This window comes from Scyliorhinus canicula, chromosome 2, assembly GCF_902713615.1.
Source record: "Scyliorhinus canicula chromosome 2, sScyCan1.1, whole genome shotgun sequence".
In the NCBI taxonomy this organism is placed as follows: Eukaryota; Metazoa; Chordata; class Chondrichthyes; order Carcharhiniformes; family Scyliorhinidae; genus Scyliorhinus; species Scyliorhinus canicula.
The window spans coordinates 220,706,718-220,725,278 of record NC_052147.1 but is presented as its reverse complement, the minus strand read 5'-3'; the positions used below and the strand labels follow the sequence as shown (position 1 = coordinate 220,725,278).

Here is an 18,561-nt window from a genome sequence, read left to right as displayed (position 1 = left end):
TGTCTGCGTGGATTTCCTCTGGGTGCTCTGGTCAGTCCAAAGATGTGTAGATTAGGTGGACCGGCTATGCTAAATTGCCCCTAGTTGGGATTATGGGGATAGGGTAGGACCTCAGCAGGGTGCTCTTTCAGAGAGTTGGCGCAGACTCAATGGGGCAATTGGCCTCCTTCCCCACTGTAGGGATTCTATGATATATGATAAATACACAATGTAAATACATGGACATAGGATGAAGCATACAGAGTATAATGCTAACATCAGTAGAGACGATGCAAAGAGAGATCAGTTCAGTCCATAAGAGGATCATTCAAGACTCTCGTAACAGCAGGGAAGAAGCTGTTTTTGACTCTGTTAATGCGAGTTCTCTTTTGTATATTCTGCCCGATGGAAGAGGTGGGAAAAGAGAATAACCCAGGTAGGAGGGTTCTTTGATTATGCTGTCCACTTTCTCAGTGCAGCGGGAGGTGTAGACAGAGTCAATGGATGGGAGGCGGGTTTGCGTGATGACGTGGGTTGTGTTCACGACTCTGTAGTTTCTTACAGTTTTGGGCTCAACAATTACCATACCAGCTGTGATGCAGCCAGATAGGATGCTTTCTATAGTGCACCTGTAAAAGTTGGTAAGAGTCAATGTGGACATGCTGAATTTCTGAGAGAGAGAGAGAGAGAGAGAGAGAGAGAGAGAGAGAGAGAGAGAGAGAGAGAGAGAGAGAGAGAGAGAGAGAGAGAGAGATTGCAGAGAGACGCCACGCTCTTGCGCCATCTTGGCTCAGCAATCTTAATTTTTAGTAGCTCTTTGTAAATTGAGCAAAGTCACATTATTTCAGCTGAATGGTATCAAAATGCAAAATTGTATATCAACCAGCATCTTTCCTGTTCAAAACTAAATGTATTCTGATTCTTTTCCCAAGGTGGTCATACCATTTTTTCATTTTTCTCTTCCATAGGTAAACGAGTAGAACTTGGAATCCCTTCTCCTAACAGAAACCCCAATCTAGTCATCAGTTCCTGAGCAGCTGGGGAGGAGCTTCGTTCATTACTCTTGTGTGTCTCTGGAAGAGAAATAACAGCAGTCATTTAATTTACCTCAATTATAGGTTCTTAGTTACACAGCAGAACTATTACAGAATTCTGGTCATAGGTTACTAAAATATATTTTCTGTTACTATATAATGCTGATTTACTACAAATCAATGATGTAAAATTAACTGTGCTTTGCACAAGTTTATGCCATTGGTGACCAAAAAGCAAAATATTGCAGATGCTGTAAATTTTAAATATATAGAAAATGCTGAAAACACTCAGTAAATCAGGCTATTTGCACCAAGAAAACATGAAATATTTCCCCAGAACTGGCAAAGGTTCAATCTCTGAAACATTAATTTTCTTTCTCCGAATAGATGTTGTCTGCCCTGCCAAGTGCTTCCTGCATTTTGTTTTGGTTCTTATACCCTTTATGCTTGTGCAGTTAAGTACTATCTGCCCTAGCTATCTGATGCATTTATTTAACTTTCAAATTCTGCATACAAAACAATTTCTGCTCTAATCCCTACTGTTCATTCAGGCTAATGCAGATTTAAAATAGTATGCTTACTTTGTAAAAAAGCTTAATGTTCCAAAATATAAAAAAGACCCAGCCCACAATTTTAAAGTCAGGCCAGGAGGATTCTCTAGCCATTCGTCGACAGCGGGATTTTTCAGTCTCACTGACAGTGCACCCCCACCTGTGGGTTTCATGGCAGCATGGGGTGGTTCAATGAGAATTGCAGTAGACAGTGGTGGGAGCAGAGAATTCCACCGCCAGCCAACAATGCACCACCCGCTGCTGAGAATCACGTGGCTGGGAGTCTGGAGAATCCCACGCAAATCAATTATCTACGACGATTAGTATTTTCACATTATAAATCAACTACAACCACTAGTCAATTTTTACTTAGCATATCATTGGTAATCTAGAAACAACCTCATTACAGTACCAATTCACTGCTTCCATTAGCTATTGACAACCTGTCACAAAATTGTAGGAATAAGTTTGATGTTTCATCAACTGTAGAGTTGACAATTATCCAGAGTTTTTCATTTTGAAAACATAATAAATCCAATATTAAAGTTTACAAGTCCAGGGCCTGCGAAATTATCAAAATCACTTCATGGGACACCATAAAAAATTATGATTATGGGCAGCACGGTGGCACAATGGTAGCATTGCTGCCAACGGCGCTGAGGACCCAGGTTCGAATCGCGGCCCTGGGTCACTGTCCGTGTGGAGTTTGCACATTTTCCCCGTGTCTGCATGGGTTTCACCCCCACAACCCAAAAGATGTGCTGGATAGGTGGATTGGCCACGCTAAATTGCCCCTTAATTGGAAAAAATAATTGGGTACTCTAAATTTTTAAAAAAATTATGACTAGTATAGATAAAGAAGTCAGAAATTAATAAAAATCTGAGGAAAGTAGTATTTAGAGATGGCACTTCCTGATAAGGTTCTACATACAGATCTTCTAAAATTATTAAACCTGAAATGGTGTAGGTATCGGGACTGGGAAGATGGGACATGTGAACCTTGATGGGTTACACATACACCAAGGCCGGACCAATGTCTTTGCAGGACAATTTGCTCATGCCAATCGGGAGGATTTAAACTGACTTGGCAGGAGTGTGGAAACCAGGATGGGAGGGGGAAACCAAGATACTTGTAAAATTGGTAAAGACAGATGTCACTGAAGTAGAAAATAGTAAGAGTTAAATGGGGGTCAAAGAGTAAATGCGGTAATGTCTAAATGAGGTTTATTATACATATATGTGAAGGTTCAGAGAGTATTAAATAAAGTGAGCTCTAGAAACAGATAGCCACGTGGAAATATGATGCTGCGCTAAATGGAGACCAAACTCAAAAAAATGGCAGGACTGGGTGCTAACTATTCTTGGATACAAAGGGTTCAGGAAAGATAGGGAAGGAAAGAAAAGAGTGGGGGGGGGGAAACAAGTGTGGATTAAGGAGGACATACGTTCTGGAGAGAGTGGATGTCCCAGTGAGGTCAACAATAGAATCTAGTTGGTTGAAGTCAAGAAACAATTGAAGTTCCATTACATTGCTGAGTATATTCTACAGGCCAGAAAGGATATAGAGGAAGAGATGCAAGAACTATATTATTGGGGGCTGGTTTAACTTAGTAAGCTGGACAACTAGAATGTAATGCAGAGCAAGGCCAACAGCACGGGTGCAATTCCCGTACCAGCTGAGGTTATTCATGAAGGCCCTGCCTTCTCAAGCTTGTCCCTCGCCCGAGGTGTGATGATCCTCAGGTTACATCGCCACCAATCAGCTTTCTCCCTCAAAGGAGAAAGCAACTTACGGTCATCTGGGACTATGGTGACTTTACTTCATTTTATATAAAGATTAATTATAATGGAGGAGTTGAATTATCCTAATAAGGACTTGGATAGTAATAGTGTAAAGAGCAGAGAGGAGCAAGAGTTTCTAGAATATGCTCAGGAGAATTTTCTACATCAGTATGTTTTCAATTCAACTAGGCAGATCCACTTACTGAATTTGGTTCTGGGGAATGAGATGAGTCAAGTGAATCAAATGTCAGTAAAGGGACATTTAGGGGACAGTGATCATTGTACCATAAAATTTAGGCAGGTTGTGGAAAAGAACAATGAGCAATCCACTGTAAAACTAATTAAAATTGGAGTAACAAATGCTTCCATGGGGTGAGAACATATCTGGCCCAGGTAAAATAGAATAAAGATTTGCAGGCAGAACTGTAAAGGAACAATGGCCTTTCAGGATGAGATACTTTAGATATAGTGAAGGTACATTCTCACAAGTGGAAAGTAGTGCAAACAAAATAGAGAACTCCCTGGATATAGATATAGGAAAAATGTGGCAAGAGTGGTGCCAATTAAGGATCTCAATGGGGAGGTACTAAATGTGAAATTTTGCATCTAGGAAGATGCTGCCCAAGTCAAGGTAAAAGAAGGTTGTTAAGGCACAGGATGGGTTGAAAAAATTATTATAGTCTGGCTATACGTAAAAGCCACCTAGATTGGATTAGACGCATAGATAAAATTAACGTTCACTTGGACAAATATGGATTAAGGAAAGCCAGCACAGATTTGTTATGGTCAAATCACGTTTAACCAAATTGCTTGATTTTTTTTTTGAATGAAATAACACAAAGGATTGATATGTGATGTGTTGCTGTGCGAGGTGGATTTCCAAAAGGCATTTGATAAAGTGTCACATAACAGGCCTGTCAGCATAGTTGGAGCTCATGGAATTAAAAGGGACAGTGGCAGTAAGTACACTTGCAGTTGGGACAGTCATCATCGGAGTGAGACATTCAAATATTTGAGAATTTGGAGCAAAGTGGGAATTCAGTACAGAGGGGAAGAGGTGCCTCTCTTACTTTGCTTTTTTCTTTCTAACTTTTTCACCTTTCAGAAAGCAGTACTCGAGTATTTCAGCTATTGTGAAGCAGCAGCGGGGGAACAAACAGACAACCATGAGATCACAAGAAACTGGCACGTTGACTGGCTGTTAAATGCTCAATGTCAGGGGCAGTGTGTGAAAAACCTGCATCTGGAATAAGGGAAGTTAGGACCTAATATAGTACGGTGATACAAGTAGTTTAGAATTTAAGAGAAGCACCCTAGGATTTAAAACAGTGCACAACTAGGTGGTTATTTAATTAAATACAAAGTAAAACACCATAAATAAGCAAATATTTTAATTAAGTAATTATTTAAAACACATTAAGGATGGCAGAAAAGGTGATGATAAACCGGTATAAAATATGGATTCAGCCTCAAATAGAATATAGTATCTAGTTCTTGGCACCACACATTGGAAAGGATGTGAAGGCATTGGAGACATTGCAGGAAGGACTCATAAGGATGGTGACAGGGATAAGGAGCTTCAGTTACATGAATAGATTGAAGATACTGAGACCTTATAATTGGAGTAAATAAAATTAGATGATTTAATAGTGGTCTTCAAGATCAGGAGGCGTCTGCACAGTACATATGGAGAAATTGTTTCTCTCGGTGGAAGGATCAAAGTGGTATGGATCTGGAAGGCACTACCTTAGAGGGCTCAGGAGCTGGTTTAATTATGGCTTTCAAAAGAGAAAGGATAATTATCTGTAGAGAAAATAAGGGAATTGCTCTCGAATGGAGATGGGCTGAATAGACCCCTTCTGTGCTGTAACGATTCCATGACTCTGAAACCTACACCAAGCTCCGTGCGCAGTTTAGGAAAACTGGGCAAACACGCAGCAGTGCAATTAAGTAAAATAAACTCGAAACATTGGGGTGGGGGATGGGGGGGGCAAGAAAGGAGAGTCGTCAATAGCTGCAGACAGAGAAGCACTAGATTGATGGAGACCAGTAACCTGAAAAAGAAATGTAAACTCTTAGTTAACTGAAGGAATGACACCACAAGCTTTAACATTTTAAACATAAAACCTATCTGTAACAAGAGTTAATCAAAGTTCTACTAACTTCACAGTATATTTTATTCTTTAAGCCCAAAAGTCTGAACAGGACACTATTCCCTCCTCCACTGCCAAAAACCCCTATACTTTGCAGGACCTGAAGGGTTCCTGGGAACAAACCAATATGTGCCACAGCTCTCAGGATTTCCCTTTGACTCCCTAAGTGTTCCCGCTATTCTACAAGGTATGAGATTTCTGACATCTGGCTAGGTGACCCTTCAACTATTCTTGAGGGTCTGAATATTGCAGACAGACCACCTCAAGCATGGCCACCTCAATAACTTCAAAAATCAGAAAGCAACCTTGGTTTTTCATAGTCTTCTGCTACTGGTCTGCAGTTTCCAGCAGATTTTCCCTCTCTGCTCATCTCAAAATCTGTTTCCAGGTCCCAACTCTGATAAATTACACAGCTATACCCAAAACAAAAAAATCCCTACCACCTATTCCCACGGCGAAGGGTCACAACTGGGATATTCCAGATGGAGCGCTAGACTAATTATCTCCCATTCCCATGCCTTCCCTTTGTTCTAGGAAACCACAAGAATAATTTAAATCGCAAGAAACTCAGAAAGGGGTCAGGCATTCTTTAATATTCCCCACTTCTAACTCTGACCTTATTAAATAAACATAGGCCAACCTTTGAATTGCAATTAATTTAGGTTAATTTACCAGCTTCTCATTGGGAGGCTTTTCGTTTATCTTGCATTTTAAAAATTTCAACCTCAAAACTAAAGATTATACTTGTAAAAGATAGGCAACATGAGATCAGACATTTTGACAACAGCAAAGAGAAATGAAAGTCAGAGAGGGACCCAAGCTGCACCTCTCCGGACATTATGGGCAATTTTTTCAAGGTCAATCCACCTAACTGGCAAATCTATGGACCATGGAAGAAAGCCAGAGCACCCGGAAGAAACTCATGTAGACACGGGGACAAAGTGCAAACTCCATACAGACAGTCGGCAAAGGCCAAAATTGAACCCAGATCCCTGTTGTTGTGAAGCAGCAGTGCTCACCACTGTGCCACCCCAAAATTACAGGCAATAATCTTGAAAGAACATGGCTCTACATTAAAACATTTCTAGACAAGGGACAGCCAGATAAGACTTTATAAGCAACCCAATTACAACTCAACTTATTGTAGTTTTCAGCTGTTCAAGACACACCTTCAAAGATCTAAACTAAGTTATTTTTTTCCATAAATATGTATACTAAGTTTATCATGCTAAGCTTAATATTCAAACTATAAAATTACAAACCATCAAGCCAAGAGAAAATATCCAAGCATATTTGGATAATTTTCTTCCAAATACATACAGCATGCCCACTGAAAGTGGACATCCAAAGTGACAATTATTTAATTGCAAGCAAGCAGGTTTCAAGGGAACATATGTCACATAAGGGCTACAACATTACTGGCCAAATTCTACAATACATGTTCCCATTTTGTGCAGCTCCTTGATAAAGGAATGAAATAGCAGAATTAACCGCACAACACCAAGTACATTCCATGGTTTTATATAAACATTGTGGGAGCTTTCCCTCATCAAAAATGCACACAAAGGGAACAGAATACTGAAGGGCTTTTAATGGACCAACAATGTTTTCTCTCCATTTGAAGTAACGTTTAGCTACAGCAGCTTTATACATGTACTCTCAATGCTATTTACAAAACAGAATCAAGAAACTCACCATTTTGTGCTAATGGGGAAGGGTCTGTTTTCTGTGCCAGGTTCGTCAATGCCGAGGCAATTACATCATCTCCTGGCACCTTCGGGCTTTCCACATATTTCAACTTCCTGATTGGACCTGCATGAAGAAAAAAATCTTTTCTGTTAACTTCTTTAGCACAACCTTTTTAAAAAATATATTTTTATGAACAGATATTTCCAATATAACATCTTTACATCTATATATGTACAAAAGTTAATATTTCAACCCTTCAGCACCCCTAACCCCAACCACCCCCCAAAAAAAAAAACCAAACCTCTATACTCCCCCTCCTATCATCTGACAGTGACCAACGCCCTGAAATAAGAAATAAATGGTTGCCACCTTAGGTACAATGTTTCACCCAACCCTCTTATTGCATACTTGATCTTTTTCAAGCACAAAAAATCCTCGAGGTAGCTTAACCATGCCGTGGCACTGGGCAGGGCTGAAAACTTTCGCCCAAACAAAGGTTGCCTTTGTGCTATTAAGGAAACAAAGGCAAGAGCATCTGGTAAGTCTGAGATCCAAAGAACAGCCCCCAAAGGGCATGGATCTAAATCAACCCCAAGAATTCTTGACATGGTGCTTAAGGGGACCCAGAAGTGCAAGACCAAAATGTGAGAGAGATGCGTTGGACCCCTAGAGCAGTGCTTTTCAAACTTTTTTTGCCCGGGACCCATTTTTATCAACCAACCATCCTTCGGGACCCACGCCGGCCGACCTTTGCGACCCACCATTTTCTCTTGCCTTTAATGTGAGAGGTGAGCCTGCTTGGCCCTCACAATCTCACTCGAATCAGGTACACAGATGGAGAGGGCTATGTGCATATCAGGTGCGGATTCAGCCGGTTCCTTTGTGCTGCCTTCATCTTTGTGAGGATGGAAAATCCAATCTCGTACATGTAAGTCGTTGTGAAGGGCAAAAGCAACAAAATGCTTGTTTTACTCAGCTCCGGATACTCCTTGGAGACGGTACTCCAGAATGTTGACAGCCTCATTGACTTGTGCCGTGTTTTTAATGTGCTGTCACAGCAGTCACAGAAGTTCAGTTTCTTCATTTGGAGTTAGCTGCAAGTTAACAACTGATTCTGGGGTCGCAATCTCAAAGGAACTTTTGACCCACCTCTTCTCTCAAAATCTTAAACTTCTTCTCTGGAAAGTAGCAACCAAAATTCTTGATCAGCACAGCCAGATGTGACGAAATAAGGCTTGCCAGTCCATTTACTTTCTTTACTAATGCTGTTTTCTTCGATGTGTTGTAGCAGTGTGGGGTGCATGTAGTAATTTTGGTTTTGCACTCGCAATTGACAAACTTTCAATTACTTTTGGAAAGCTTAGATTTCTTCACAGTGCCAAAAGCAATATCATCCTTCCCTTGCAATTTGAGGCTCAGTTCATTCAGAATTGAAAAGGTGTCTGCAAGGCAAGGCATAGTTGGCATCCAAGTTTCATCAGCAAACAAATCAGCCAGAGAGGACAATTTCTCGAGAAGGAAAGCGTGGATTTTGTACCTCAGGTCGCAAACTGAGTAACATTTGACCCCTTGACAGCCAACATACTTGTGTGTGGAACAATAAATGTGTGTACTTGACCCCCATATCAGAACACAGTCTCAAAAAGTCTGGTATTGAGTGTGCTGCATTTAATTAAATTCACAACGTTCACAATTCCTTTCAACACCACTTCAAGATTGGATGGAATTCCTTTCGATGCCAATGCCTCACAGTGAATAAAACAATGATTCCAAGCATTGGCCTGACCAGCTGCCTTCTTAATCCTTCTTATAACTCCGCTGTTTTTCCCTCCGCTGTTTTTCCCAGTCATCTTGGCTGCTCCATCGCTTGTGATCCCTCTGCAATGAACCCAGTCGAGCGCGCACTTTGCAACCACGTAACTATTCAATGCTTCAAAAATTTCGGTGCCAGTTGTGTGGGTTGGGAAAGTCAGGTAGCACAGCAAATCCCCAAAAAATTCATTGTACCAAACATACCTAACGTAAACTAGCACGGTTACACAATCTGAAACGTCTGTACTTTCATCCAGTTGTATTGAGAACTCCTGGGCTGATTTTAAACGAGAAATAAGCTGGGCTTCTAAATTCTCAGCTATATCACAAATTTGGCGAGCCACTTGTTATCACCAAGTGGGATGCATTTCACTTTTTCAGCGAACTTCTCATCTATGACCGTACAAACTATATCTAATGCTGCAAGGAGAATTAATCTCTCTGGTACAGTGTGGTGCATTTTCTCTTTAGCTACATGATAAGCTACCATGTAAGAGGCCAACTGTACTTTGTCATTCAATGTAACATTTCTGCTGAGGACTTCAGCTGACGATTTAAGTTTTTGTTGCACCCTCTCAAAGAAATCAAGAGGTTTGCCCTTGAGTTCGCCATGCTTAGTCTTCAAATGCCTTTGAGGGTTTTAAACTTTCATTTGCCAACACTTCCCTCCATATAACAAACATGAGCTTCGCACCCTGATTTGCATTGGCACAATTAATAAATTCATACTTTAAAAAGTCATCTTTATACTGCTTTGTGCCTGATTTCAACTTCTTCTTAATGGACTGTTCACCAGAGGCCCTGGAGCTCACCGCTTTGCAGGGTTGTGGATTCTCCTGAGCCACATTCTCCAGCAGGTTTAGTTATGAGATCCTGACCTGTTTGTGTCTCAGGCCCTCTCTTCCTTATAACAAAACGATCAGTTTTAAATTTTACAGTCCTGTTGCTGTTTGCTGCTGACAAAATGGAGGAATCACAATCGCACCCAGAGCATGTGGTGTTAGCACTCGGGGAGCATGATCTGCTCTCTGCCGTCACTTCAGGCAGGAAGACTGAATTGAATTTTTAAAACAATCTTCTCCTGGGTCAGCGCGCTGACGTCTCTCTGGGCTCCAGGCATGCGCAATGAGCAGGCACGCATGCACATCGTGCCCGCATTGAAATGAAATGAAATGAAAAGAAAATGAAAATCACTTATTGTCACGAGTAGGCTTCAATGAAGTTACTGTGAAAAGCCCCTAGTCGCCACATTCCGGCGCCTGTTCAGGGAGGCTGTTACGGGAATCGAACCGTGCTGCTGGCCTGCCTTGGTCTGATTTCAAAGCCAGCGATTTAGCCCAGTGTGCTAAACAGCCCCTGTGAAAGCCGGTTGCAGCCGGCATGTTTAAACGCCGGCTACAGCTGCTGCACATGAATTACCGCGATCAGGAATGCCACGATGGATGGCTCTTCGACCCTCCCGCGATCCACCTGCAGGTCGCGACCCCCACTTTGAAAATGACTGCCCTAGAGAATCGCTCATACCTGTCCTCTACATCCGCGAAAAAACCAGTCATTCTGCCCTAGTCAAATGTGCCCTATGCACTACCTTGAATTAAATCAGGCTACACCTAGTGCACACAAAGATGTAGAGTTGACTCTATAAAGAGCCTCACTCCACACCCCTCCCTCAAACTGCAGGTCCAACTGATCCTCCCACGTCCTTTTAATCTCATCCAACAGGACCTGCTCCGTTGATACCAGCTAACCACAGGTCTCCGACACCGTCCCCTGATCGCAATGTATGGCCAAAGGCTCAATTGCCAACAATAGCAGGGATGGCAAATACCCCTGTCTTGTGTCTCTCTTCAGTTGGAAGTATTTTGAATTGAGAGCATTTGTGTGGAAGCTTGCAGTGGGGCCCTATACAAAAGGCATGTCCTAGATATAAATCTAGGCTCAAACCTCCCCAAAAAAACTCGAACAAATAGCCCCACTCGAACAAATAGCCTTCATTCCACCCTGTCAAACGCCTTCTCCGTATCGAATGAGATGAACAACTCCGTTTCAGGAGATGGAGAGGGGAACAAAACAACATTGAGCAGCCTCCGAAAATTAGCCACCAACTGCCTTTTTCTTAACAAACCCCATCTGCTCCTCTGATAGGACCCCTGAGGAACCCTGGGAGGCAGGGTTCCAGGCGCATAGTCAAGACCTTCACCAACACCTTTACATCAGTGTTCAGAAATGAAATGGGGCGGTGCACTCCACACCCTTGTCAGGTCCATGTCAGTCTTTAATATAAAAGAGATCATCGCCTGCGCCAAAGAGGTCGGTTACATCCCCCGAGCTATAGAATCCTCAAACATCACTGGGGCGAGAAACCCGGCAAACTTTTATGAAATTCAATCTGAAACCAGTCCGGACTCGATGCCTTCCCCAATCTATCAAGCTCACACACTCCAATACATTTAAAGTCGGAGGAGCAAATTCTTCCCTTTTCACTTTTCCACCACCGGAATATCCAAACAGTCTAAAAACTCTAACAAAGAGGACCTCAACCTTTGGGGTTCCGATTCATACAGGTTTCGATAAAACGCTTCATTAACCTTGGCCAGGGCAGAGACCAGTCCACCCCACACGTCCCTTACCCGAGCAATTGCCCGAGAGGCCACTTATCGCCTCAACTGATAAGCCAACAAGCGACTAGTCTTTTCCCACCACGCTCATAAAAAGCCCCTCAAATGTCGCAACATGCGCACCCACCCTATCCGTAGATAGCAGCCCAAACTCCCTTCTTCCTACTGGCCAGCGATTCCAGTGTCTGATTGATCAGTATTGACGGTCCACCTGCAAATGGTGTCCAACAATCTCTGGGTCTCTAGACTTTCACTCTACTCCTTGTGCGCCTTGAAAGAAATAATCTTCTTTCTAACAACCACCCTCAATGCCACCCACGTGGAAGAAGAAATCTCCTCACTCCTATTAAATCTCAAATACTCAATGGCAGAGGAGACCCGCTCACAAAAGGTCTCATCCACCGGGTGGGAAGTGAGCAGGTGGTGAAGATCAAGGAAAAATGGGAAGGGTGCTGGGAAGGATCAATTGGGGAGTATGGAGCGAGGCACTGCGCAGAGTAAACGTGACCTCCTCGTGCGCAAGGATGAGCCTGATAGACTTGAAGGTCGAACATAGGGTAGATATGACTCAGGAAAGAATGAGTGGGTTCTTCCAGGGGGTGGCAGATGAGTGCGAGACGTGTGGGCGGGGGCCAGCGAATCACGTGCATATGTTCTGGGGCTGTGAAAAGTTGGAGAGATTCTGGGTGGGATTGTTCGCGGTCTTAGCCAAGGTAGTAGGGAAGGAGGTGGACCCGAATCATTTGGTGGCGATATTTGGGATTTCAGAGAAGCCGGAGTTCATGGAGAGGAGGAAGGCCAATGTCGTGCCTTCACCTCTTTGATTGCCCGGCGACAAATCTTACTGGAGTAGCAGTCAGCATCGCCATCGGGTAGCGGCTTGGTTGGGTGACCTGTACGATTTCCTGCAGATGGACAAAGTAAAGTATGAGCTGAGGGGCTCAGCAGAGGGGTTTGAAACAAGGTGGGGGATGTTTGTGACAGTGTTTGAGAAGCTGTTCGTCGCGGGGAGGGGGGGGGATGAGAAAGGGGGAAAAGTTGTACAAACTGTATAGTTGACTGTTGGGAAGCATATTTCCCGGAGTTTCTATGTGTTGTAACCAAACGAAGCACCTGTATCCACTTAACATATTCCTCTCCCAACCCAAATCTCTGCAACACACAAACCAAGTGGTTCCATTCCATCTGTTCAAAAACTTTCTTTGCGTCCAAGGGAATCACTAACTCATCCGATGTCTGCTTTTGAATGAAAACTCCTATGGGTTCTTGCTCGTCTTCACATTCAAAGAAATATTCACTTCAGAGTGTCAATGGTAGCAGACCTGCCTCAAATGAATAACAGTACTTACCAATTAACAATTCTATTAGCAAATCCTTAAATTCCCGGTAAAACTCACGCCCAAAACCATCCAGCCCAAAGGCCTTAGTCGGTTGGAGTTCCCTCATGGCCACAGCCAACTCCCTTTTAGAGATAAGAGTATTAAGGACCTCCGATGCTGTAGGAAGCTCGAGAGAAGAAAAGAAGCGCTCCATGCTTGTCAATACATCTCCGCCTTACATAACTCAGCATAAAAATGTTTTAATGTCCACCGTTTTAATTTATCTATTACCCCTGGAATCAGGTTCAGAGGGGATAGCCCCAGAGTCGGCCCTCTTTCTTAGTTAAGAAAGCCAAACATTTACTCAGCTTGTTCCCGAACTCATAAAATTGTTGCTTCACAAACTTTAAACTCTTCTCAGCCCGCTGGGTCAGCAAGGGATCAAGCGCCACCCGAGTCAAGTTAATCTCCCTCAACAACCGCTGGTTGGGGTTCCTCCCATACTTCTCCTCCACTTCAGTCAATCTAACTTCCAGCCGGCGCTGACTTTCCAGTACTCTAATCCTTTTGTTGACTGTATAGGAAATAACCGGCCCCCTAGCCGTTGGTTGGGGTTCCTCCCATACTTCTCCTCCACTTCAGTCAATCTAACTTCCAGCCGGCGCTGACTTTCCAGTACTCTAATCCTTTTGTGACTGTATAGGAAATAACCGGCCCCCTAGCATAAAGGAAAGGGGTCACATCAAAAAGGGAGTTGACGGAGTAAAAAAAAAAGCACAAACTCCTTAAAATATGTAGTAAAGAATTTATCCCTAAGCAAGGACACGTCAAAACATCATGACCTAGATCAAGGGCGGGGTGGTACCCTTAAAATCTCAGGACAACAGGAGCACGGGCAGAGATCACAATATTGCCTATAGTGCAGGAGGATACAAAACGTCAGATTTATCAAGGTATGAAGAAAGAATCAATTCTAGTCTATGACTGATGAAGAGCTGAAAAAATGTGAATTCTTTGTCTCTATGGGTGGCACAGTGGTTAGCACAGATGCCTCTCAGCGCCAGGGACCAGGGTTCAATTCCAGTCTCGGGTGACTGTGTGGAGTTTGCACTTTCTCCCAGGGTCTGCATGGGTTTCTTCCGGGTGCTCCGACTTCCTCATGCATTCCAAAAACGTACAGGTTACGTGAATTGGCCTTGATAAAATTGCCCCTTCGTGTCCAAGGATGTGCAGGGAAAGTGGGGTGCTCTTTCAGAGGGTTGGTGCAAACTCGATGGGCTGAATGGCCTCCATCTGCATTGTACGGGTTCTAGGATGTAGTGTTCTTCATATATCCAAGTATCCCACCTCTTCACAAAACGCCCACAGAAGAATTAGCTGAGGTCAACTCCACAACGTGGAGATGCCGGCATTGGACTGGGGTGGGCACAGCAAGAAGTCTTACAACACCAGGTTAAAGTCCAACAGGTTCATTTGGTATCAGTAGCTTTCGGAGCGCAGCTCCTTCATCAGGTGAGTGAAGACTTTATAACAAAGTCTGAGAATGATTTGGAGGGTCATACACATTCGTTATTAAAACAGATTCTCCATAAACAAGATTCCTTAACAATCTCACATCTATTCCTCCGTACCCTTCACACAGTACTCCACCTTGAAGGGAATATTTTTATTGACCAAAATTACTACACTCCTACTACGGGTCGAGAACGAAACGAAGAGAACCAGCACCGCCCAGTCCCTTGTAACTTTTAAGTATTCCTCGTCATTCAAATTGAGTCTCCTGTAACAAGGCTATGTCCACTTTCTCCTTTTTAAGGGAGGACAGGATTTTCTTTTTCTTTTGATAGGATGATGAATTCCCTGCATATTCCAGGAACATAGTTTTAATTTAGCCATTGCACAATCCACCAGAAGAAATATAGGATAGAATTTACACGCCACATTTGGGCATGCACCAAAACACACCTCTCCCATTTCAAGTCACACCGGAGGCACCATAAAGTCCCAACAGCATTCTTTTCTCAGATGAGACACCTGTCTGCACCATTGCAAGGTTCAGTCAACACCTTACAAACCCCAACAAAACAAAAATACAAGAAAATCACAACCACAATATTATAAGGGGGCATTTCTCAACACAAGTGAGGACCTGTAAGGCCATAACCGCGTGGACAGCATGGTAGCACAGTGGTTAGCACAGTTGCTTCACAGCTCCAGGGTCCCAGGTTTGATTCCCAGTTGGGTCACTGTGCGAAGTCTGCACGTTTTCCCCGTGTCTGCGTGGGTTTCCTCCGGGTGCTCCGGTATCCTCCCACAGCCCAAAGATGTGCGAGTTAGGTGGATTGGCCATGCTAATTTCCCCTTAGTGTCTGAAACATGTTAAGTGGGGGTTACTGGGTTACGGTAGATACGTGGGCTTCAGTAGGGTGCTCTTTGTAAGGGCTGGTGCAGACTCGATGGGCCGAATGGCCTCCATCTGCACTGTAAATTCTATGATTCTATACCGCTATTAGCAGGAGACATACACCACAAAAAAAAGAGATGAGATCAGCCAAAAGGAGAATGGGAGCGCATTTTGGGCACACCCATGAAGACCAAAACCTTTAATCCACCTCCTGACGGCATTTCTACACCAAGCAAAAAAATAGTTTGAAGCACATACACACTGTTCCAAGATCCCGATAGCCCCGGGGAAATACTCGGAATCCGGTAATAATAACTTCATTGAGGATTTGGAGGCAGTTTCGCCAACACTTCGGGTTGGGGGCAGGGTCAAGGGAAATGCCGATTCAGGGGAACCACAGATTTGAGCCAGGGAGATGGGATGGAAATTTTCGGAAATGGGAGGAGAAGGGGATTAAGACGCTAAAAGATTTGTTTCTCAGGGGTTGGTTTGCAGGACAGAAGGAGCTGGAAGCGAAGTATTCTATGACATACAGTATGACAAATACACAATGTAAACACATAGACATAGGGTGAAGCTTACAGAATATAATGCTAACAACAGTAGAGACGATGCGAAGAGAGAGCAGTTCAGTCCATAAGAGTATCATTCAAGACTCTGGTAACAATGGGGAAGAAGCTGTTTTTGACTGTTAGTGCGAGTTCCCTTTTGTATATTCTGCCCGATGGAAGAGGTTGGAAGCGAGAATAACGTGGGTGGGAGGATTCTTTGATTATGCTGTCCACTTTCCCAAGGCAGCGGGAGATGTAGACAAAGTCAATGGATGGGAGGCGGGTTTGCGTGACGGCGTGGGTTGTGTTTGTGGTGAATGCATTTCTCCTCGTTATAGAACATAGAACAGTACAGCACAGAACAGGCCCTTCGGCCCTCGATGTTGTGCCAAGCAATGATCACCCTACTTAAACCCACGTATCCACCCTATACCTGTAACCCAACAACCCCCCCCCCCCCCCCCCCCCCAAACCTTACTTTTTTAGGACACTACGGGCAATTTAGCATGGCCAATCCACCTAACCCGCACATCTTTGGACTGTGGGAGGAAACCGGAGCACCCGGAGGAAACCCACGCACACACGGGGAGGACGTGCAGACTCCACACAGACAGTGACCCAGCCGGGAATCGAACCTGGGACCCTGGAGCTGTGAAGCATTTATGCTAACCACCATGCTACCGTGCTGCCGTAAACCTTATATGTAAGGTTTAATGTTTGGGCCGTCTGGAGAAAACGGTGGAGGTTGGCGTCGTGGTCCTGCTGGTCATGGCCGCAGATGGTAACATTATCCAGATACGGAAACGTGGCCCGCAGCTCGTACTGGTCTACCATTCGGTCCATTGCTCGTTGGAACACCGAAACCCCGTTAGTGACGCCGAAGGGAACCCGGAGGAAATGGAAGAGGCGGCCATCGGCCTCGAACGCCATGTAGTGGCGATCCTCCGGGCAGATTGGGAGCTGGTGGTATGCAGACTTCAGATCCACCGTTGAAAATACCCGATATTGGGCGATCTGGTTAACCATGTCTGCAATTCTGTGGAGGGGATACGCGTCTAGGAGCGTAAAGCAATTGATGGTCTGGCTATAATCGACGACCATGCTGAATTTTTCCCCGGTCTTGACGACCACCACCTGAGCTCTCCAGGGACTGTTACTGGCCTCTATGATCCCCTCACTGAGCAGCTTTCGGACCTCCATTCTGGAAAATACCCTATCCTGCAGGCTGTACCGCCTGCTGCGGGTGGCTACCGGTTTGCAATCCGGGGTGCGGTTGGCGAAGAGAGGAGCGATGCGCAGCGTGGCGAGGCTGCATATAGTGAGTGGGGGCAGGGGCCCGCCGAAGCTGAGGGTGAGACTCTTGAGATTACATTGGAAATCCAAGCCTAAGAGGAGTGGCGCGCAGAGGCCGGGCAAGACATACAGTTTAAATTTGGAATAGCTAGCGCCTCGAATCGTTAGCGTTGCTGTAGTGCGGCCTTGGATTTGGATGGAATGGGAGCCCGAAGCGAGGGCGATAGTTTGGTTGACGGGATGAATAGGGAGGGAACAGCGTCTTACCAGCTCTGGGTGTATGAAGCCCTCTGTGCTCCCGGAGGCGAAGAGGCACGACGTGTTGTACCCGTTGATCTGGACCTCCGTCATCGAACTTCTCAGATGCTTGGAGCGAGATTGGTCGAGGGTGACCACGTTGAGTTGTGGGCCGCGTGGTGGGTGCCCGGGGGAGTCGAATTCTTCCGATCGGGCATCCTGTCGAGCAGATGTCGCTGCGTTCTGGCGAGCTTGATGCAGGAACACTGCGCGGAGTTGCCCCCATGGATCGCGCGTGGCAGGAGGGGGCGGAGCCTGAGCGTAGGCCGCAGCGTTTCGGGCCCCGCGGGCCTGCTGGTGCTGGGGGCAATGTTTTTGGACTGTTAGGGTGTTGAGGGCCGGGGCCCTTCTGCCGAGGCACACTCTAGCATAGTGGCCTTTCTTCCCAAAGCTGCTGCAGGTCGCGGATCGGGCTGAGCAGTGCTGCCGCGGGTGCTGGCTTTGTCCACAGAAGTGGCAGGCTGGAGCAGTTGAATAACTGGTTTGGGGAGCTGAATAGTGGCAGGCTGGAGCAGTTGAATAACTGGTTTGGCGAGCTGAGTAGCTGGCTGGGGGAGCTGAGTAATTATCTGGAGCAGCTGGATAGCTTGAGTAGTTGCCTGGGACAGTAGGGCGACCGGCAGTGGCAGGACGATAGCTGGGGGGCCTTGCGGCACAGGCTTGGGGGGGGGGTCCTCAGGTCGGGGGCCCATGCGGGGTTAGCGGGGTCCGCGGGAAACGAGTTGAGGCTGCGGAAGGAAACTTCCATTGTGATAGCACCCTCTACGGTAGTCTCTAAGCCCTGGGCCCCATTTTCTAATAGTCTCTGGCGTACATAGTTAGATCGAAGGCCCGCTACAAAAACATCCCGCACAGCAAGCTCCCTATGTTCGGCCGCGGTTACAGCCTGGTAATTGCAGTCATTTGAGAGATTGTTCAACTCGCGTGCAAATTCAGCTAAAGTTTCAGTAGACCGTTGTCGGCGAGTCGTGAACACATGGCGGGCAAAGACCTCGTTCATGGGCCTAATATACATTTTGTCCAAAATCACCAGCGCTGCGGTGTAGGAACCGGCTGGATTTAGTTGTGTCGAAATTCTG

General features: G+C 45.0%; 1 protein-coding gene across 3 annotated transcripts in view; it reads right to left on the bottom strand.

Moving 5' to 3' along the window:
* LOC119961966 (protein TANC1-like) overlaps positions 1 to 18,561 on the bottom strand; it is a 145,192-nt gene that overhangs the window by 124,328 nt on the left and 2,303 nt on the right. For 2 of the 3 annotated variants that reach the window (XM_038789625.1, XM_038789627.1), the window contains exons 2-3: positions 7,195 to 7,311; positions 922 to 1,052 (exon numbers count right to left, since the gene is read on the bottom strand). In XM_038789625.1, coding sequence (XP_038645553.1) covers positions 922 to 1,052; positions 7,195 to 7,311 — 248 coding nt within the window. Of the gene's footprint in view, positions 1 to 921; positions 1,053 to 7,194; positions 7,315 to 18,561 lie in introns of all 3 variants that reach the window. The other variant, XM_038789628.1, reaches the window with a different exon arrangement.